We start from the raw sequence: 20,350 nt of genomic DNA, 5'->3' as shown, positions 1-20,350 counted from the left end.
ATCGAATACCGTAATAATAAATTTATACGTTTTTGTAGACAATAATTGACAAAAATAATTCTGATTGGTATGACTACCATGCCTGTTGCAAATACGACCGCAAAGAGTTAATATATCAGCATTTTGCCAATTATTCTTAACCATTTTGTCCATAGAAAGATCAATAAATGGTTATATGTAGCTATTTTCTTTTTAATGTATTATTAACATCTTGTAAAATATTCTTTAGCACTTTATTTACGGAAAAGTGAACAACTACACAAAATTGATAAAAAAATAGATAATTGGAATTAAAACATTAATATTTTACGATACAGTACTGAATAAGTCTTCGGTCATTTAACTTATTTGCATCAAGAAGCAGAATATTTCCCATTCGATGTTTAGTTTATATAGCCCTATCGCTTACAATTAGTCGTGGATTAATCCACAAGTGCTAAGATACCTATATCACTATAACGTGCAATCTTTGTTTAGATTACTTTAATAAATTATGTAAATTTTTTGCCAAAGTATTACATTCTTTATCCATTATTTTGGATTCCACGAAGTCTGATGTTGCTTAAAAGTTATGTTCAGCCACAGCACGGAAGAACACGAACGACGTTTGTGTTAAAGTGCAATTACCTTGTAAATCATGCCACATATAGTGATACGGATAACACAACACAGTCTGCTTCCTAATGTAAATGGGTTAATTGCAATTTTATACCACTTTTCATATTCATTTCACAATTTAACTTGGTCTACAATTCAAAGGTTGCATAATTGACTGATCTTGTTGCGCGTCGCCATCTTCGTTAAGTTCATTCTGTTGAACAGGAAATCGGTATCCCATATTCATAAGCATTACCTCGAACGGATCACTATTCATACGTATTTGATTTGCGGATGCAGCATCTTCCAAATTCTGAATTTCTCTTTCATTTACGCTACCATCCTATATTGGATAACAAATATATTTGAATGTGAATCGATTCACTTTTCCAACAAAACTGACAGCTATTAAACTAATTTAAAAAGGAAAAGACAAATCTTAATTCAGAGTTGAGTCTGACAAGTTCTTCCACATTCAGATTTAGCATATCAAACTATATACATGAATAATAAAAAATTTTTTAATTTTAGATCAGCATGATATCTATTATGTTAACCATTATTTTTTATAATAGTTTTATAATTATAATTTTTATAATTTTTTTAAAAATAATTATAGAGAGATAGTTTGAATACATGCCTCAGGTAAAGGACTCCATAATCTAATTACTGGATCGATACCGCTGGTAGCTAATAAACATGTAGATGGATGAGGTTGCAGACAGTTTACAATACGTTCGTCTCCCCTTAATACACGAATAATATTCGTGGTATTTCGATCCCAAATAAAAAAGGAACCATCATCTGATCCTGCCACAATATATTGACCATTGCTTAAAGAAAAAAGTTGTCAATCATCAATGTAGCATAGGTAGACTAAACTATATATTATAAATGATTATTGAATAAGTTTCAAAATAATACTTACTTTCCGAAGAAATTAGCTTCTTTTATATCGGTTGTGGTGTTACAGTGCCCACAGAATCTCATTTTATAGTCAATTGTATTATGTCGCCATGTTTGTTCGTGTTCGGAGATTTGTAATGGAAAGCGATTTATGTCGCTATCTTTGCCTAATTATAAAATAAAATTATACTGACCATTTGTTAAATAAAGATTTTTCATAAATTTGAACAAGAGATCCATTTGTTTAATATAATAGTATAAATATATCTATTTAAAAGTTAACACGAATTCCAATGTTTAAGATTTGAATAAAATATAAAACGAAACATACCAGATTCTATAGCTTCCTTTATATCCATTCTTAATGCTTTACACGCAGAATTAGATGCATATTCAGGGAATTTTTGCTGAAAATCTTTAATTACTTCTTCAGCTTCAACTGACCGATGTAAATCAAACAAGCATCGTGCCAATCTATGAATAAATATGTAATACATAGTATATATTCTTCTGTAAATGCAGTATCGTAATATTTACAGTTACTGATACCTGAAATGTGCTTTTACGTGACTTGGATCAAGGAGTAATGTAGTTTGACAGTCTTTAAGAGCAGCATATATATCACCGTCCCTATAAGTTACATTGAAACCATAGCAAAATCATATGTAAACAATTATTTATTTCTTCAATAATTAATTTCTTTTTGCTTTTCTCTCTATAAATTGGACTTTTTAAGTATAATAATTGAAAGTACATACCAAGCTCGTTTCATATATGCTGCAGCTCTGTTAGCAAAAAGCACAGCTGCATTAGGGCAGTAACTGATTGCCTTGTTGTATGAGGTAATTGCCAAAGTATACTTTTGTTGTTCAAAATGTCCATTGGCCTAAAGATATTCAGAAAAAAAGCAAAACTAATTTAAATAGTTACTTTTTCTTTTATATTAAATTCTTAGCATTTAAACTGTTAGATAATTAATAAGTAGTAATTTGGAACTGTTTTTATGACATAAACATACTTGACATTTTAATTCTTCGACATGATGTGGTAGAACTTTAATGTTCTTCCTAGTACCATCTAGAGCATCCGGATTATTCTTTTCCACAAAGCATTTTCCAAGATCTCCTATAGCCGTATATTTTATAATAATGTAAATGCAGATAAATTTGTGTTATGTATAGATAGACAAGTAAAGCTTGATGTATCCAACTTAATAATAAAATAATACGTAAAATAAAATGAAGAATTGATTTGTTTATTCTAAATTACTATTTTACTGTTTTATTACAATTACAATTTTTGTGTATTACCTGTTGCAACAGAGAATGTGTTATATAAATGTTTAAATACTTAACATGTATGTTATTCTTGAAATTAAAAGTAAAGGGGGCAAAAATTTACATAATTTTGACGCTTACCTGAATAAGTATTTGTAAAATGACCACAGTATGTCTTCAAAGATTTTGGATTATTGATGTCAAATAAATAAATTTGTTCACCACCCATATTGACAAGCAGCTCATTCCCATCAGCACTGAAGTTTAAATATGTAGTAGTGAGAATCCTACTTTTACGCTGTCGAGACTGCAGGTGGCCTGGTCAATATCAAACATTAACAGTCTCTGTTAAAGCAATCATGTAATATGTAGCAAAAAAGGAAGATTAGGGTAAAGGAGTCGCGTACGCTATCTCTGATCGTACGAACGAACCCGCGATAAAGTACTGTGCGCAACCCAATGGTATATTCTCATCTGGATCGCCTTCACCAGCACGACGTATATTTAAATCTCCTCTCTCCCAGTCACTGCGTGGAGAAGAGATAATAGGCACCTATAGTACAAAAAATATTAGAAATTTTAAAAAGAAATGTCATCAATTATTTGATTATTTAGATATCAAACTTTAAATAGATCTAGAATTACATTTTTGTTATTGCAGTAATTACCTGAGAAAGTTTAATCATCCTGCGGTCGTACATTCGTATATAGGCATCGTTTGCTCCAACAGCTATTAATTCAGGTTTTTTTGGATTTACAGAAATACATTTGCCTTCTGCATACTGACCCAAATGATTAACGAGATTTATCAATACAGTATTACATTCATTGTTTTTGCAGGTGTGTGGCATGCGAATATCATATTGTAAAACAAGACCATCTTCTGCAGCACTCCAAAAAAGGAAAGGTACAGTAGAAGCAGTAGCGATACGTTTGACACGGCCCATATGGCAATTACATATAAGTATGGGTTCGGTAAGCGTGAGATCCCGAACACGTACTTTGCTATCACCAGCACCCGACACCAGTATACTATCATTTGACTTTGGCATAAACTAAAACCATGTGTAAAATAAATGTAATACATATCGGATATTCAACATTATATTTAAAATTAACATATGATAGTACCTTAACAGAAAATATATTTCCATGATGACCTGTTCGAAGCAGTAATTTTTTTTCGTATCGAAATGGATCCCATAAAATAATATTCATATCATCGGATGCTGAAGCAAGGATCCTAAAAGTCCACATTAATTTATATGTATTACTTTCTTCTACTCTATATAGAAATATATATTTTTATTTAGTTAGTGGTACTCACTGTCCACTTTCGTTCCATTCTAAACAATTTACACATCCTGTATGCCCGACCAATTCTTTCTCTAATCCTAATCGAGCTATCAAACTTTCTGTAACATGCAATTTCTGAGAAACTGCATATGCTACAGAATCCTAAATAAAGTATCACAAATGAAATACAGAAAGGCAGCAATTTATTGTTATTGAATATTAATATTAATATAATATAATTTGTAAACTTATTCTAATGCTAATATAATATAACATAAAATAATACAAATGACATTTCTAAAATAAAGGACCAGATTTATAAGCAACATTTCTCAAAGTATGTTCCATGAAAAATAATATAAAATGAGTGAGTTGTTGCTTATTTTTATTTAGGTTAAAAAATATATATGTATACATTTTTACACAGACTAGCAATAGTAAAATAGATTCCCTAATAGTTCAAAATACTACTATTACTTTCAACTACACTTATAACTTTTATGTATAAATTTTAATCTTTAATTTCTTTTAAATATTATAACTAACAAAGAATGTAAATATTATGTACATATATTATAAAATGATCTATGTCCTGGAACTAAAAATATTTGGGAAATGTTGCTCCAAAATTATATTTTACCAATTGAAATGGTAAAAAGTCACATGAATACAATATGTATAAAGTTATAAGTATTCTTCACTGACATACCTGTATCTCACGTTGCCGTACCAAATCCAAAACTCTATAATCTTTATCATGTATGTTAAGCATTTCTACATTTATTTCATAAATCGCTTTATTGTACTGAAACAATTAAATATCTTCTGAAAATCATTAAAGAATCTCCAATTATTCTTACTGTATCGTACATTGGAAACAAAAGCAAACATGACAATGATATGCAAACTAACCTATCATTGAATATATACACAATTACAATATAACAATAATATTCTTTAATAAAGGTTAATGCGAATAATTAATTTAAATTCGACACTTAGTTCAATATGAAGAAATGAATAAAGAATTCTATGACAATATATCACTTAAATATTATTAAAATATAATCGTTTATGTGGTTTCTTTTCACAAATATTGTACAACTAACGCATCTTTGTTTCAATCAACAATAGTATACCTTGTTTTAATCAACATATGACACCAATTTTATTATTTTCTCATTTTCTGATGGTATCTGTTGTATCTAGTACTCGTGCCAAAATACTACTTTTCACATATCAAGCTTTGTTTCTATATGCGCTATTTATTCAACCGAGTCTCTATACTCTATAATCGTTAGTTAAATGTATACATGTCGTAATAGCCTTACGGTAAATAATAATTATTCTAAACCAAACTTACGTTAAACTTACATTACATATTCAACATATGTTATACACACTAATTTGATCATGAATTTAAAATTTTACATTCGTATTCCTTCTTCGACATTCTTTCTGTTCAAAAGTTCATTCTAAGATCAACCATGACGTTCATCTAGTAAGGCGGTGGACTCTAGTTACACAATATCATGACTTTCGAAAGAATCTCATTGGTTCATTGTTTCAGACCAGGAGTGTATCACTGATATGTATACTAGTGTAGTAGCCATGAAGCTGTATAAGGCAGTGATGGGCAAAACCCTAAGCTTCGAATAAATCTGAAGTTTGCTGTGTTGCGGAACGCGTCGTGCGGTGATAGGGAATTTTCTGACGTGGGTAAGGTGCCCGTGGAGCGCTGAACCGCTCTGCCCGGAGAGGCGCGTGAAATAAAATTCGAAATACTTTTAAGAAACAGCAAAGACGTTTATTCGGTCGACTCGTTTGGTTTAAAAATCGTTTCGTAGTTCGTTCTCAGAGGTTCGATTACGATTGATCTCTCTGGAAAAATCTTCGCTCGATCTGCTGCTTCTCTCCCTTCTACGGAAGATTCCCGATCCTCCCTTCGGGTTGTCTTGGTCCAATCGGGGGTTGCGCCCTACTCCTTCTATCGGTGATCTTCATCGATCTCGGATCCAACCCCGAGTCGGGTGGAGGTGGGAGTCGCGCGGCCATGTTTGTGCAGGGCTACATGTGAAAAAGGAAAGCGCGGAGGTCTAGAGAGAGAGAAAACGTGCCAGCGAGACACAGCACCTTAAGGAAATTTATTACCCTCTTGAAGAAGTCGCTGGAAACGCGAACCGAGGTACAGCGCGAGTCTGTTATTTTCAAGGATCATACGAGCTGGAACAAAAGCTAACTCAACTCGAATTCGAAAGAAATGCATTCCAACGGAAACGGCGATTCGACACGGCCTATAATGAATCTATTAAGTATTTTTAGCGAACGTTCCCTTTTCTCTCCTGACTTTCGACTTTCCCACGCTTGATCACCCACGTTGAATGTTTTAACAATGTACGTGGCGGTTCGTTGATTCAATGCGTTAATCCATTTGAATCCCGCTTCTAATTTGAATATAAATATATACTACATGCGGTAGTGTTTAAGCTATTCCGCGTTGTGGCGCTACATGCCATGAAGCTAAGTTCACGTGATAGCGTAACAAGACATTACAAACTTTAGTACAAGTTTGGTGCTATTTAGAGATGGCGTTCGAGGTACTAGTTTCCCTCCTCTTACCCAATGAAAACGTTTTATAAATAAAAATCACTTTTTGGGGCGCATCTCTCCCCTCATCTCTGTACATTACAAAAATAAATTTATCTTATTGTGTTACAATCAGGTACAGTCAAAAAGTCTTTTGTTTACATTCTTATTACTACATTTCTTATTATCTATCTTAACTTACTTATTTTTATTTTTCCCTTGAGGGAAAATTTTCTAATACCTACTATCTATTTTCTTAGTCTCTAATTTATACTTTGTCGCCTTTTTTTATAAAAAAAATATATATTTACATCTCGTTTCCTGTTTTCTTAGATTTTTCTACCTTATGTTATGAATTATTGGTTATTCCTCAGTCATGTACCATTTTCCCAATATTGTTCTACCCGTTTTTCTAATAAAAGTGGCGATCGCTTTCGCAATCCCTTTATTTTTCCTGTTTATTAATAAGATTGTCTCTTGGTTTCAGTCAATTCCTTCTTTCGTTAGTTCCCTTCCTAATTGTTTCCTTTCATCTTTGTATTATGGGCATTCCGTAACCATATAAAATGGTTCAGGTCCTCAGATGGGTGACCACACTCACATTGTGGTGAGGGTGTTAAGCCCTTCCTGAAAAGAGACTCTCCCAGGTTATAGTGGTTTGCCCTTATTTTATTTAAGGAGATGAGGGACATGAACTTTAAAGGTTTTGATAAGAGTTTCGCTTCTGTAATAGTACTCTGTGGTAAAAGTACTCTTTACTTGTTCGTTCTCATTTGGTAAATTGTATTTAGATATATTGTGTATTGAACTATCACAATTATATTTATATATTCAAACGTTGAATTAAGACATTGAAACTAATAATCGAAATTCTTTGCAGAAAATGGGGGGTCATGGACATGGTATACCAAAAGTACCAAGTCCAAACATATATAAGGTGGAAGAAGTGCCAGAACTTGTATATCTTGAAAAACGGTTGGCTGAAAAAGGACTAAAAGATCCTTGGATAAGGAATGAAGTCTGGCGTTACAAACATGCTATACCAAATCCTTATCTACGAGCATTAAAGGGATTTTCGAGAGGTTACAAACTTGGTATTCCAGCATTTTTATTGACAATAGCTGTGGAACGATATTTTGGAATCGATTATAGTGTACACCACGATGAAAGTCATGATACCAGTGGTCACCATTAATGTTGTTTAAAAAAATGAGCTGTATCTGTAGTAAAATAAACTAGAATTATTATTGTAAATATTCTGCTTTATAAAATAAATTATAAAAAGAAATTCAATTATGTTGTTGCTTTAGGTTATGGAAAAATAACCAGGCATTCAATATTTATCTGTTTCATTTGTTGTATTTTGAAAGTAGTTTGTATATATCAACTAAAACTAAAATCATTTAGTCCCCTTTATATATAATTGTGATGCTGGAAAATTAACAGTCTTCAAAAGTTATGGATAATGCCAAAGAACTTTTATATTTGAAATATATGAGTGAATTTTGTCTTGTTGAATGTTTTTTTAAATTATAATGATATCATGTAAGAAATGTTTTATCTAGTAATGCATTATTACTTAAACTTTTTAGTCTATTATGTTTGACAATTATAATTAATAGTAGCGATACTGATACTGTAACTATAATGGCTAGCAAACAATCTTTGCATAATACTACCACAAAAGTAAATAATGACATTTCAAATGTTGCCAACAACCATTCATTGCCATAAAATAGTATTTGATCAAAGGAATGATTATTATCTGTAAATAAGAAAATGTAAAGAATTTGAAAATACTTTTGTATTGCTCTTTAGATTAAGTGATGTTACCAATATAAAAGATTGATTTTTCTTTGCTATGTAAAAACAGGATGTTACATAATCTTTCAAAGAAATGTTGTTCTTTGATAATATAATCCACATCTTTGAAACAATGATCCACAAATTTACATAAGAACTGTTTTACTTTGAACTGTATATTAAAACTCTGCTCCCAGTTTTCAGTTGAAAAGAAATACGTTTTTAGAAAACGATTAGAGCTCTGAAAGAAGATAAGCACAATGTACAATAAATTTTTAAGGATTTAAGTAAAATTTAAATAATGATCATGTAATACATACAATCTGTGTTTGTTTTGTAAGTGTGGCAAAAACCATTCTGAACGTTTTTGTTAAAGATAATATAAATGTTTGTTGAGATGTTCCCGGCACGAGACCTCTATGCGCGCATAAATTATTTTTTTCTTTCTCCAAGTCATTCATTAAAGTTGGCAAATCTGTATCTGCAAATCCGTGTACCGATCTGTCATAAAAGAATAATAATAGTTATTTTAAATTATTATATTTTATACACTACTATCTAATATATTACCTTCCATGAATATAAAAACCATAATAATTAAATGGTAAAATGAATACACTAATATTTGCAATTGAACACAGATCTATAAAATTTTGCATTCTATTTGTAATATATCGTTCGTAGAATGTTATTGATAACAACCATTGAACACAGTATATTAAAACATATATCACAGTACATATTGTATAGTAAAGAGTAAAACTGCAATTGTCTTCGTGAAAGTTGGATGAAAACTCAGGTATTGTAATAATCCAAGGATATAGCTGTACAATCTACTTAAAATGACAAGATTAATCTTTATTCTAAATTTAATTTTCAAATTATTGTTTTAATACAGTTATAATTTACCTGAAAAATGCATAAAACAGCAACTAATTGTACTATCATATTTATTTTTCGCTTTGTCTGAAGTTTTAACCACTGATTGGCAATAAAATATGTTCTCCAAATACTAACAGACAAATTGTTATGCTTAATTATTTTTTGTGGGGAACTTTTTGATACTGTATATGCAGTTGAATGATTAACATTGCTTTGGTCAGCAGTTTCTTCCTGTTTAGTTGTTATTATTTCCGATATCGTTTGCAAAGACTCATATTTATTTTCTGATAATTTATTGGTATGTAACTTGTATAAAGAAATATATGGAGGATCATATTTCAATTGATTATATGCTGGTTTGGGTTGTTCCCAATCCATAAAAAATATGTTGATATTCCAATGTTGACAAATAAATCCAAGCATTTCTATAAACTAAATAAGAAGTTATCAATATCCATATAAACAAATTAATTGTAATAGTTATATTCGCATTTTATTTTATACATTAATACTTACTTTAAAAGTAAAGGCTATTGTAGTAAACAATTTAATAGTCTTCTCGTTAATATTATCAAAAAGCAGAATATGTGGTATTGTTTGTCCTTTATAAAATATGAATAAATATATACATAAACTGATTAAACTCAAAATAATTACAGATCCTACTGCACCCATAGCATAAATGAAAAACCAAATTAATATTGTCAATGAACAAGTGGTATTATGTTGTTTACTACGACTCCATGTTTTTATGCCAGAGAAACTTAATGCTAATCCTGAGAAGACTCCAACGATTATCTAAAAAAATATTTTTATATTGTATAACAAGTTATAATAAAAATGGTTAAACATGATGTGTCATAGTTATTTTTATTATTGCAATTTTTACCTTAAAATTAACATCAGCATTGTGTTTGTTCAGAATGAATTGAATCTTGTAATTTAATGTAACTTCTACTGTTTCGCTGATCTGTTCATGTGTTAATTCAGTATATTCGATAATTAATAAAGGTGGAAATATTTTATTTTTCTCTTCCACATTTTGAACATTGATACTGTAAAGGGTGTTTTACTTTTACTTTAATAGGTATTAAATTTCAAAAACATTCAAAGCATAGATGAGAAAAGAATAAAGGAACTTACATAACATTTAAAGAGTTCATATAACGCAATGTAGATAATATACTTGTGTTTTTAGCTTTACTATCTGTGAAATTTGATGTCTTGTTGTAACCACTAATGTTATCAACAAAGAAAAATTTTCTTACAAATTGCCAATGCGATATTTCATTCTCATTCTGGAAAGTAATTAAAAACTACTCTTAGATTTCATCATTAGTGAAATGTTACTTCTCTTGTTATCTACTTACTTGATTAATATTTTTTATGAGTACAGGTAATGCATACGTTAATATTTTTGTATTTTCCGCAAATGTTAAATAAGGAGATATAAGTTCTACTTCTGCTGCCAATAAATCTCTTATTGGGAGTTTGCATTTTTTCTTCAAGTTTATACCAAATCTGACATATTTCAATAAATTACATGGTACGTTAGGTATACCAATTGACTTGAAATTACCATTTAAAGAAAATGTGGCAAATGTAAAATTCAGTGTGCTATCCTAAAATATATAACTTATACGAATATATATTATACTTATATATTAAACTCTTAAAGAGGTAATTATGTTACATACATTGTTGTGCTTCGATAAACTGTATTTTTGTGTAATTTGCTTGCTACCTAGTACTGCTGTAGTTTCATTTTTATTATAAAATAACCATATAGGTATTTGCATTTGCAAAAACAACATGCAAGCAATTTTATTACTATAAAGACTCAATGCACACATATTTGATAAATGTTCACATGCTAATCCATGCTTTCTCTAAACAAATTATTATATTAATATTTCTTTATTCTACATAGGTTTATTTTCTTACTTACCTTGCAAAAATATATTGCTGGTTGTAATTCATTTCTGAAATAGTAACTGTCTGTGTACTGACTTTCCATTTTTGTTAAATACATGATACTTGCATCTAACCCACCAGAAGAATCATTCTCATACAAACATTGATTTAGCATCCATGCATAATATTTTGATAAGTACGTATAATTTACATTAGAATTATATTCAAAATCTTTGCACAGCAAACATTTAGGTCCATCCAAAGATGGATAAGTATTAACAGGACAAGGCAGATAGTACATAGTATTTAATAATGTACCATTCAAGCTTCTATCTACTGTAAAATTATATAAACTATAATAAAATAATAATCATTAAGTCAAATTAAGATAATTTCATAATGTAACTACTAATGTACTAGTATATATTCTAATTAGTTTTATATTAATAATAAGTAATTTTACATGGCAATGTATTGTTTTAATACTTCAATATTACTTTGTATTTTATTAATATTGCATTCACACGCTGTATTGTTACATGAAATACAATCTTTCACATCTATGGTTACTGTTGTATTCAAATTACAAAAGATACACAAAGAATTACCATTTTGTAAATCAATTAGTGTACTAAATCTAGTACATATACATCGTAATCCTAAAAAATGTAATAACTTACGCATGATATTATTTGATCATTTCTAAAAAAATGATTATAAACTTACGATCCGCGGACGCTTTAAAATTTTTCTTTGTATCGCCATGAATAAACGAAAACGGCGCATTATTTCCAAACTCCTGCAGTTGGGAGATTTCATTAATTTCTTTATTCGCGACAAGCCTTTCGAGAAAGTTTAAGTAAAAAATTATAATAACGGAAAAAATATACTTGTTTACGAAACAACGCATCTTCACCAGCCACTTTGTTTACATCTTCCGTTACCATAGCAAAGTGTTAATATACTAACAAGGGAAGTATAGTAAGGTATAGTAATTAGTTTGAACGTTTGAATTTAACCTGCATTGTAAAAATATATTAGTTATTAGGTAACAGGCATTGGAAACATGTCTCTATCAACTTAATGGACGAGTAATTTTGATTCTAGGGATAATTGTAAAAATTATAATGTCTGTTTTCACATAGTTTCCATTATAAGGAATTAAAATTTTTTTACTTAATTTACATTTAAGACATAACATGTGTAATTGTAAATAAGAATTTTGTATATCATCTACAAATCTTTGGCTAAATTTATTGTTGCAGTTGCTTGATAGTACCCATTACTGCTGATTGTATGTCGCTGGGATATGTGAAGCTCTTTTAATGTGGTCTCTCCAAAAATCGTATTTCCATGGACCTAATATTTTGGAGTTTTTATTATAAATTCGTACGTTTTATAATTTGAATGAATATTAGATATTTACTTTTAGTATTTCTCGCGCATCAAATCTTAGTTTGCGTTTATCAGTGAATTCTTTGTCATTCAGTTTAAATGATGTGTTCATAAGAGTTACATGGAGTTTAACTCTATCCTTTTCTTTTCGGAGTAAACCTGAGTAATACATTTATCATTATATACTTATACTGCATTAGCCGAAAATATTGTATGCTTCTTTACCTATATTAGCATAATGATTTACAATTTCATCTGCTATATCCTGCAAAATATTATTCGTATCGATAATTCTTGCATATAGAACATTTACTTCAGAAGGGTCGTCATTCATTATTTCAGTTCCTTGCAAGCGAATATGAATCTGTCCATGCTTTTTAATTTTAGCTCTATAAAGTAATCGTGGTAAAATATGTTAGCATGTATTATAGTAATAAAGTTGCAGTAATAACAAGTAATCCTAACATCAAAATAATATACTTTACTTTATAATATGATCTTTACAGTAATCCAGAGCTTTAATAGCTTGATCTCTTTCTATGTCATCGAGTAATGTAAGTACTCCAAGGGTAAGGTGCAATTTTTTAGGTTGTTGAAAAAGCATTTCATCCACACCTCTTGGTGTATTTTCAAAAGTCATGACATCGTGTTTAAAAGTGTTAAATTTCATTATGATTTGATCTTCATTCAGAGGTATAGACAGGAAATGTGTGAAATTTAGTCGTCCTCTAGTTGATTCTATTATTAAATTTATTCTATGACGTGCTGTTATTATTCCTTTATGATCATATCCAATAATTTCTATAAATAAATGGTTATATAATGTACATGTTAATATTAAATATTTGAGGTTTTCATAGCTCAGTTTTTCATGACTGATATTAACTAACTTTTGGATATATCAAATATTTTACTCAAAGAGCATGCTTTACATCCAAAAGTCTCAGTTAGTATCAATCAAAATAAAACTAATATTTCAATTATAGAAAAATATGAAAACATATTAACTAATATCTCCATCTTGCCCTGGTCCTGGAATTTGTATTGTTGTTTTAGTTTCATTTTGTAATCGCTTGCGAACTTGATGTTTGGCTCCAATAATAAATGGAAAAAACGACCTAAAACAATGCAATTATCGCTAATATTGTTGTACAATTATGTTATACGACAAAAAAATAATTCTTACTTTTCTACATGAAACACATGTTTAAATTTTGCTGTTTCATAGGGTACAATTTCTATATCTGTGGCAAATTCTTCTTCACAATCCTGATACTTAAGATCATCATTTTCGACATAAGGAGTATTGCAAGTAGTTGCATCCCTTTGTTCTAAAAATCTATAACATCTCCCATCTACCCAAACTAATTCTGGTTTAAGTACACTCATTGTTTTAAAAGTATTTAATTATACTGATTATACACCAGCCCAGTCAGATAAAAAAAAAGCATAGCGTGACACATAGTAATAAAAGACGTACTACATTAATTGATAGTAGAAAATTATTCAAATATAAATTGGTGAATACTAGTCAGTGATGGGCAAAACCCTAGGCTTCGAATAAATTTGAAGTTTGCCGATATGTTTGTCTCGTTTCCTTTTTTGAAAAATTTTCAACCCTAGGGTTTTACCCATCTCTGATACCAGTGAGTACTCGGTATTTTCAATTTGCGCAGGAGGTAAATTAGTGCCACTAACGGAGAGAAGGTGAATTACTATATAGTAAGCTGGCGCCATCAACAGACAGTAGGAGAACTACTAGATAGCTGGCAAAAGATTTTTATGACAATATGGCTGCTTCGCTTTTGCGCTGTCCACTGTAGCGCTGCTGTCGTCTCTGCTGCGGTGTTGTGCCAGTAGTCTAAAGACGTTTTTCAGTATGGTTCAGTATCGTAGTAAGTTAAAAAAATGCTCGCGGTCATACATTTTTCTTTTAACTCTTTAACTGGGGGTCGATATATCGGCCCTTGATGCATTGGCGAAAAGTGCCAGAGAGCCGATATATCGGCCCGAACCTTGTAGCGTTTTACTATTCGCATTGCGAGAGAACTCTATATTGTCTGTATATTGTATCTATAAATATAAATTTAATAATGGGAAATAAGCAACACATTTATAAAACTATGTTATACTTGTATTTAATTTTTACATTAAAATTATTTTGGAATATGGGGAATTGTTAGAAGATAATACGCTAAAATACATATGTATAGGGAAACGATGATAAAATGATTATTACACAGAATTAGTTCAGGCATCGAAATCCAAGTCCATACTCGCTACAAAAGAAGGTTTAAAATCAAATTTTTATATGCAAACATTATAATCATATTAATAATGCCTCGTAACCAATTGTTTTTGTTAATATTTTGTCCCGAAAACTACTTCTTTTACAATAAAGTTCGAAACATTTCTGTCGCTAACAGTTAGAATAGTGGGGAGAGCTGATTGCTACGGATCGAGTTACGATGTAAACACATAGCTCGACACTCTCGATCACAGAGGAATGGGACTTCAAAAAACGACGGAAAAATGGCCCAGGCCCGGTGCCGGAGGGTTAATGTTAAAAAATTGTGATTTTTGTTGTTTTTTGCTTTTTAAAGAACAAAATCCATCTATAAAAATTGGTTTTAGTAAATTTGCTCAGCTTCGTCCAAAAGAATATGTAATAGTCGGAACCTGTGGCACACATTCTGTGTGTGTATGTGTAATGCATCAAAATGTAAAGTTAATGCTTCATGGTGCCAAACTGCAAAAATTAATTCCTACATCTTGTAATTTTCCATGCACATATAAAGAAATGTTATCAAATATGCGCTGTGCTGTTTCAAATGAAGCAATTTTAATCCCAATTTAGAGCCTATAGAATATTCAATACCAGCATTTCTTAATGAATTAAAAAACAAAATGTTGCAATTGCAAGTCCATGATTTCATAGCAAAAGATGGGAGTAGTTATTTGAAATATTCAAAAGGAAGTTTAAATCCCGATGAGTTTGTTGTCATCAGAGATTTTGCCGAAAATTATTCATTTATTATACAAGATGCAATACAAAATTATCATTGGTCCAATAAACAGGCTACAATATATACGTTCGTTGCCCATTTTTAACCGACTTCGAAAATGAGGAGGTCACTCAATTCGACATGTATATTTTTTTTTTATTTTTTAATGTCTGTTCACCGATTACGCCGATATGGCTTGACCAATCAGAATGGAACCTGTTGGATCTTGTAGAGCATGTTCCCTCGGTGATCCTGCTCTCAAGACTTTTTGCAATTTGTCATTTTTTACCCCTGTTTTTACCAAAAAACCGTGATTTTTAGGTATGCTTGCCGATTACGTCGAGATGGATTGATGAATCGGAGTGAAACCTCTTGCATCTTGTCGAATATTTCTTCCAGTTGATCGCGTAAAAGAAACATTTTGTTATTTGTCATTTTTTACCTGTTTTTTTTTTAAACAGGAACATTTTGTCTTGCATCTGGAAGAGCATTTGCCATTTGGTCCCATAGCAAAACATTTGTCCTTGTCTTATTTTTTACCACTTTATATCAGTTTTTATCGCAAAAAGCTTCACGTATGTTTGGCTTGAAACCGATGAAATCAATGAAACCCCTTACATTTTGCGGCCGGAGAGGTTTTCACAATGATCACAGATGCAAAAATTTATGAATTTCTGTATTGTTTATAACTATTGTAACGGTTCGAGTTCGGTGCGGTGCGGTAGAACCGTCGCGGGTCGGGGCGCCGACTCAGTCGATCGCCAGAGTACGCGTCCGAGCTTAGCCTGGACGAAGGCAGTTTACTTCCAGGGAGGTCGGGAAGGAAATGACGGTGCCCCAAAGGGGTCGAGCAGGTAGCGGTCGCACACCCACTCTTCCCGGACTAGAAACCGTGACTCCGGGGTGTTCCGCGGTCGCAGGACACAGTACCGGCGGTTGGATGTCCTCCGTGTCGGGCCAGAGGCCGGCAGCGTGAGGACGTTAGACTGAACGGATTTTGCGCGAACAGTAAGGTAGCGGTCGCACACCGTCCTGTTCGTACTCCGTTGGAGGGTTGGAAACGGCGAGAGAAAACGAGAGCGTTTGAGCGGCGAAATAGTGCTATATTTGTTAGTAGTGTTCTTACACTTATCGCTCGCCCAGACGTACCGCCTCTCTGGGCGGCGCGGCGTGGTATATATGCACGGCGCTCCCCACTTTCAGTAGCGAGAAAGCACCGTGCGGGATCGCAGCGCTCGGTGACGGCCTAGCAGCGGTCGGCGGTACCGGCGTCGGAGAGGGGAAACCGGGCGCGGCGGAGAATGGCCCGAAGAGGAGAGGGTCGCGGCTATCATTCGCGTTACACTATTGTTATCGCAAAATTCCTATTATGTGATGTAACTCGGTGAGGAAAGTACCGAGCGCGATGGAACCTTCCGCATTTCATTATACATGAATTCGTGATGTTCCCATTTGCAAACATTTATGGACACTTTTATTGTTTATAAAACCATTGTTAGTGCGAAATTGCTATGCTCTGGTGCAGCTCGACAAGGAATTTACCAAACGCAATCAATCCTTTCACATGTATTTGCGGATGTATTCCTGATAATCCTATTTGCAATTATACAGGGTGTCCAAAAAATGTTGAATGTCCTTGAATGGGGTTTTTCGGGGGGGGGGGGGGTTGAAACAATTTTTTCTTAACGAAAATGTTGTTCGAGGCTTCGTTAAGGAGATATTGACAGAAATCCTCGACCAATCAGAGCGCGAGTATGCCGGAGGAGCGCCTGCGGGGCCTATGCTCGCGCTCTGATTGGTCGGGAGTTTCTGTTTCTGGAATACCTCCTTAACGAAACCTTGAGCAACATTTTCGCTAAAGAAAAATTGTTTCAACCCCCCCTCCCCCGCGGAACAAGTCTTTTCAAGGACCTCCAACGTTTTTGGGTCATCCTGTATATTGCTCATAACTGTTGTTATTGCATGAAATATTGGTTATAGATTGCCACTAAAAAGAGTGAAATAAAATAATTTTTTGGAAAAAAAATTTAACCGACTTCAAAAAGGTGCATTGCATTTAATATGATGTATTTAATAATTTAACCAAATTCATCAAACGATGGTGAATAACAATGCAGTTTAAATAGAAATTATTTCACACTTTTCACTGCATTTTCCCATACTTTTAAGCAATTATATCTAGAGCTAGTGGGTATTCATATACATTAACTAGAAATTATTTCATACTTTTCACTGTACCTTTTTTAAAGTCGGTTAAATTTTTTTTCCAAAAAATTATTTTATCTGTATTTCTTATCGGATCTTAACGGATGTATTACCAATCGATTCCTTACGTTATCCCGATGAAAATGGTACCAGACACGATACAATCCGGATTATTTAGAAGGAAATTATACGAAAAAAATGATTTGCACGCTTTTTGCCTATCTTCGTTAAAAATAGTCTGATTTACATAGTGTTTAGTAGCGTTTTCATCAGGAAAACGTAAGGAATCCATCGGCGTTACTCCCGTAATAATACGATGCATATGAAGTGAAATCGGGTGTTTATTGAAAGCCATACACCAAGGGTGGAACCATCCAAAGCGTACGTGTGTCGACTTTAACCCACGACGAACCTCAATGGGTCCGAGCAATAAAGTGTGTAATGTTTGTCATGATATGTTCACTTTTTGTTGTGTTTTATAAAAGTTAAAGAAACAAATTGCACTACTGAATTCCTGATGTTGTACTGATGAAAATGGTACCAAACACGATATAATATCGACTAATTTAAGATTTTTCTGCTGTGTAACAGCAGAAATGTAGAATTTACATTACACGAATAATTAAAATTAATCGATTGATTCGGCTCGGAAATCGGGACCCGGTTTGACTAGACTTGAAAGCCGCTTGAATATTCGGTCTTTATTCGGTCTCTGGAAGCTCTACTCACAACCCACTTGAAAGTGTCATCTCCTCGCGTAGGAGGGGTCGGAGGGACCTAGCAACCTGACACTGCGAGGCCAGGGAACGGGCACGACACCGCGAGCCGAACTTTATCGCATTATTGAAGAGTATCTTCGTTAATTGTTATTGCAACTCTTCTAAGCATTAAATTAGCTAAATTATTAGTTATTCGAGGTGGGATCTTCTTCCATTCCTCTATTACAGTCTTTTTTAAAAGTACTTTCCTAGAAATTTGACGTTTTCTAATTCGTACGGAGCAATAAACTAACGTGTTTACGTTACAAACTCTACTCTAAATGGTTCATCATAAGAATCGTACAAATACTAGTGAATGTTGTTTGGACTATATCTATCTTACAACAGAAACTGTTGTAGTTGCGGGCGTTACGTCGCTGGTTCATGTTCTAGGGTTCGTGGGTTCAAGACTCGGTAATGGAAATTTTTTTTTTTCAACTGCATTTCTATTTCTTATTTCTCTTTTTACTCACTGCTACATAAATAATATATAAGAATTATAATGTATAGAATGTGGACTACAATTTTTAATAATACGTTTCTTATTAATAATAATATTAATATTAATATTGATAATAATTTATTAATAGTAAATACGCCACATCCCATACATTTGTATGTTTGCTTCTACTATTGCTATATTATGTATTGCTTGTACTCATTATAATATCATGTTCACATCAATATTATTTGCAATTCTTATATATTATTTATATAGCAGTGAGTAAAAAGAGAAATAAGAAATAGAAATGCAGTTGAAAAAAACGGGGGCGGGAGCGTATTGGGCACCGAAAAACTAAGAAAAAAAAAAACGTTAGGTGATTTGTTCGTTTATCCTCAGTTTTCGAGAAAATCGAGAAAAAAGAAACAAAAGAGTTTCCGTCTTTCCTCTCATTTATTTACATTTATATATGTGTTAACACTTATTTATTGCAAACACTTTTCAAAATGATTACCTCTTGCTCCAATGCATGCATTGCATTTATTGGTTACCGCTTGAATTGTCGCGTGAATCAGTTATTAAATAATTTAAAATCTGCCAATTTTTATGCAATAGCTCTGAACGAAAGTTGCGATGTAAAAGATACTGCTTATTGTTAGTTGTTAATTTTTATCAGAGCTATCACCGAAGATTTTCAAATTTCGGAAGACCTTATACTAACCGATTTAACTACAATTATTCATAAACAACTTTAATAATAAAATTTTGTTTACTTAAAGAAATAAGTGTTTTGCTTAACATTTTTCAATTTTAATATTTCGTCCGGCCCGTGAAAATAATTTTTTTCCAACCGGCCCGGGGGCAAAAACAGTTGGCCATCCCTAGTCTAAACCATGTAGAACACCGTGTATAGACTAACGATATAATAACAGCAAACAAGACGGCGATAGCGCCGCAACGGAAAGCGCGATAGCGAAGCAGCCATATTGTCATACAAATCATCAAGATTTCACTGCAACAAAGCTTTTCCAAGATATTAAAGCAAAGAAGCAATATTTTCTAATAATTCTGGTTTTAATATATTCGTTATACTTTGGCGGATGCGATTCCAAGGCCTGATTTTGTAATTTCGGCCTTAAAAATTTATAAATAATAAAAGTACGTTCTTTTTTTTTCTTATAGAAGAAATTTGTTTACATATACTTTTTCCAAAATCAGGCCTTGGAGTCGCATCCGCCAAAGTGTAATATATATTATATATATATATATATATTATATATTACA

At 32.2% G+C, this 20,350-nt stretch overlaps 3 protein-coding genes across 5 annotated transcripts; all 3 read right to left on the bottom strand.

Annotated features, from left to right (window-relative positions):
* Positions 1-219: 219 nt before the first annotated feature.
* On the bottom strand, positions 220-5,560 carry LOC128894635 (WD and tetratricopeptide repeats protein 1-like). 2 transcript variants are annotated; one of them, XM_054156499.1, is made up of 14 exons: positions 5,440-5,560; positions 4,786-4,901; positions 4,108-4,238; positions 3,912-4,023; positions 3,449-3,835; positions 3,213-3,333; positions 2,922-3,098; positions 2,522-2,628; positions 2,262-2,389; positions 2,053-2,133; positions 1,835-1,977; positions 1,526-1,670; positions 1,238-1,430; positions 220-940 (listed from the first exon to the last, which is right to left on the bottom strand). In XM_054156499.1, the coding sequence occupies exons 2-14, from the start codon at positions 4,846-4,848 to the stop codon at positions 737-739; spliced, it is 1,992 nt and encodes a 663-aa protein (XP_054012474.1). In that variant the 5' UTR covers positions 4,849-4,901; positions 5,440-5,560; the 3' UTR covers positions 220-736. The 2 variants fall into 2 exon arrangements, with proteins under 2 accessions (XP_054012474.1, XP_054012483.1); XM_054156508.1 differs by having other exon boundaries at positions 4,786-4,881; positions 5,440-5,456.
* A 2,304-nt stretch (positions 5,561-7,864) lies between these two features.
* On the bottom strand, positions 7,865-11,594 carry LOC128894625 (meckelin). 2 transcript variants are annotated; one of them, XM_054156486.1, is made up of 12 exons: positions 11,400-11,594; positions 11,296-11,312; positions 11,045-11,236; positions 10,718-10,969; positions 10,491-10,645; positions 10,237-10,402; positions 9,864-10,145; positions 9,375-9,779; positions 9,036-9,298; positions 8,786-8,966; positions 8,496-8,706; positions 7,865-8,427 (listed from the first exon to the last, which is right to left on the bottom strand). In XM_054156486.1, the coding sequence occupies exons 1-12, from the start codon at positions 11,560-11,562 to the stop codon at positions 8,204-8,206; spliced, it is 2,511 nt and encodes an 836-aa protein (XP_054012461.1). In that variant the 5' UTR covers positions 11,563-11,594; the 3' UTR covers positions 7,865-8,203. The 2 variants fall into 2 exon arrangements, with proteins under 2 accessions (XP_054012461.1, XP_054012451.1); XM_054156476.1 differs by having other exon boundaries at positions 11,296-11,594.
* A 139-nt stretch (positions 11,595-11,733) lies between these two features.
* On the bottom strand, positions 11,734-14,294 carry LOC128894646 (activating signal cointegrator 1 complex subunit 1). Its single transcript, XM_054156522.1, has 6 exons — positions 13,843-14,294; positions 13,665-13,774; positions 13,142-13,457; positions 12,882-13,045; positions 12,688-12,815; positions 11,734-12,620 (listed from the first exon to the last, which is right to left on the bottom strand). The coding sequence occupies exons 1-6, from the start codon at positions 14,043-14,045 to the stop codon at positions 12,495-12,497; spliced, it is 1,047 nt and encodes a 348-aa protein (XP_054012497.1). The 5' UTR covers positions 14,046-14,294; the 3' UTR covers positions 11,734-12,494.
* Positions 14,295-20,350: the final 6,056 nt, after the last annotated feature.

Source organism: Hylaeus anthracinus, unplaced genomic scaffold, assembly GCF_026225885.1.
Source record: "Hylaeus anthracinus isolate JK02 unplaced genomic scaffold, UHH_iyHylAnth1.0_haploid 0, whole genome shotgun sequence".
Classification (NCBI taxonomy): Eukaryota; Metazoa; Arthropoda; class Insecta; order Hymenoptera; family Colletidae; genus Hylaeus; species Hylaeus anthracinus.
The sequence above is the reverse complement of the archived record's forward strand: the minus strand, read 5'-3'. Positions and strand labels throughout refer to the sequence as shown.

Coding starts and splice junctions, on each gene's coding strand:
- LOC128894646 (XM_054156522.1), bottom strand. CDS start 14,045: ATGAGTGTACTTAAACCAGAATTAGTTTGGGTAGATGGGAGATGTTAT. Junction 13,458..13,664: donor AGGGCAAGATGGAGATATTA/GTTAATATGTTT, acceptor ATTTATTTATAG/AAATTATTGGATATGATCAT. Junction 12,816..12,881: donor AAATCATTATGCTAATATAG/GTAAAGAAGCAT, acceptor TGTATTACTCAG/GTTTACTCCGAAAAGAAAAG.
- LOC128894625 (XM_054156476.1), bottom strand. CDS start 11,562: ATGTACTATCTGCCTTGTCCTGTTAATACTTATCCATCTTTGGATGGA. Junction 10,403..10,490: donor ATGAACTCTTTAAATGTTAT/GTAAGTTCCTTT, acceptor CACCCTTTACAG/TATCAATGTTCAAAATGTGG. Junction 10,146..10,236: donor ATGCTGATGTTAATTTTAAG/GTAAAAATTGCA, acceptor ATATTTTTTTAG/ATAATCGTTGGAGTCTTCTC.
- LOC128894635 (XM_054156499.1), bottom strand. CDS start 4,848: ATGCTTAACATACATGATAAAGATTATAGAGTTTTGGATTTGGTACGG. Junction 3,836..3,911: donor GAAATATATTTTCTGTTAAG/GTACTATCATAT, acceptor ACATGGTTTTAG/TTTATGCCAAAGTCAAATGA. Junction 1,671..1,834: donor AAAGGAAGCTATAGAATCTG/GTATGTTTCGTT, acceptor TTTTATAATTAG/GCAAAGATAGCGACATAAAT.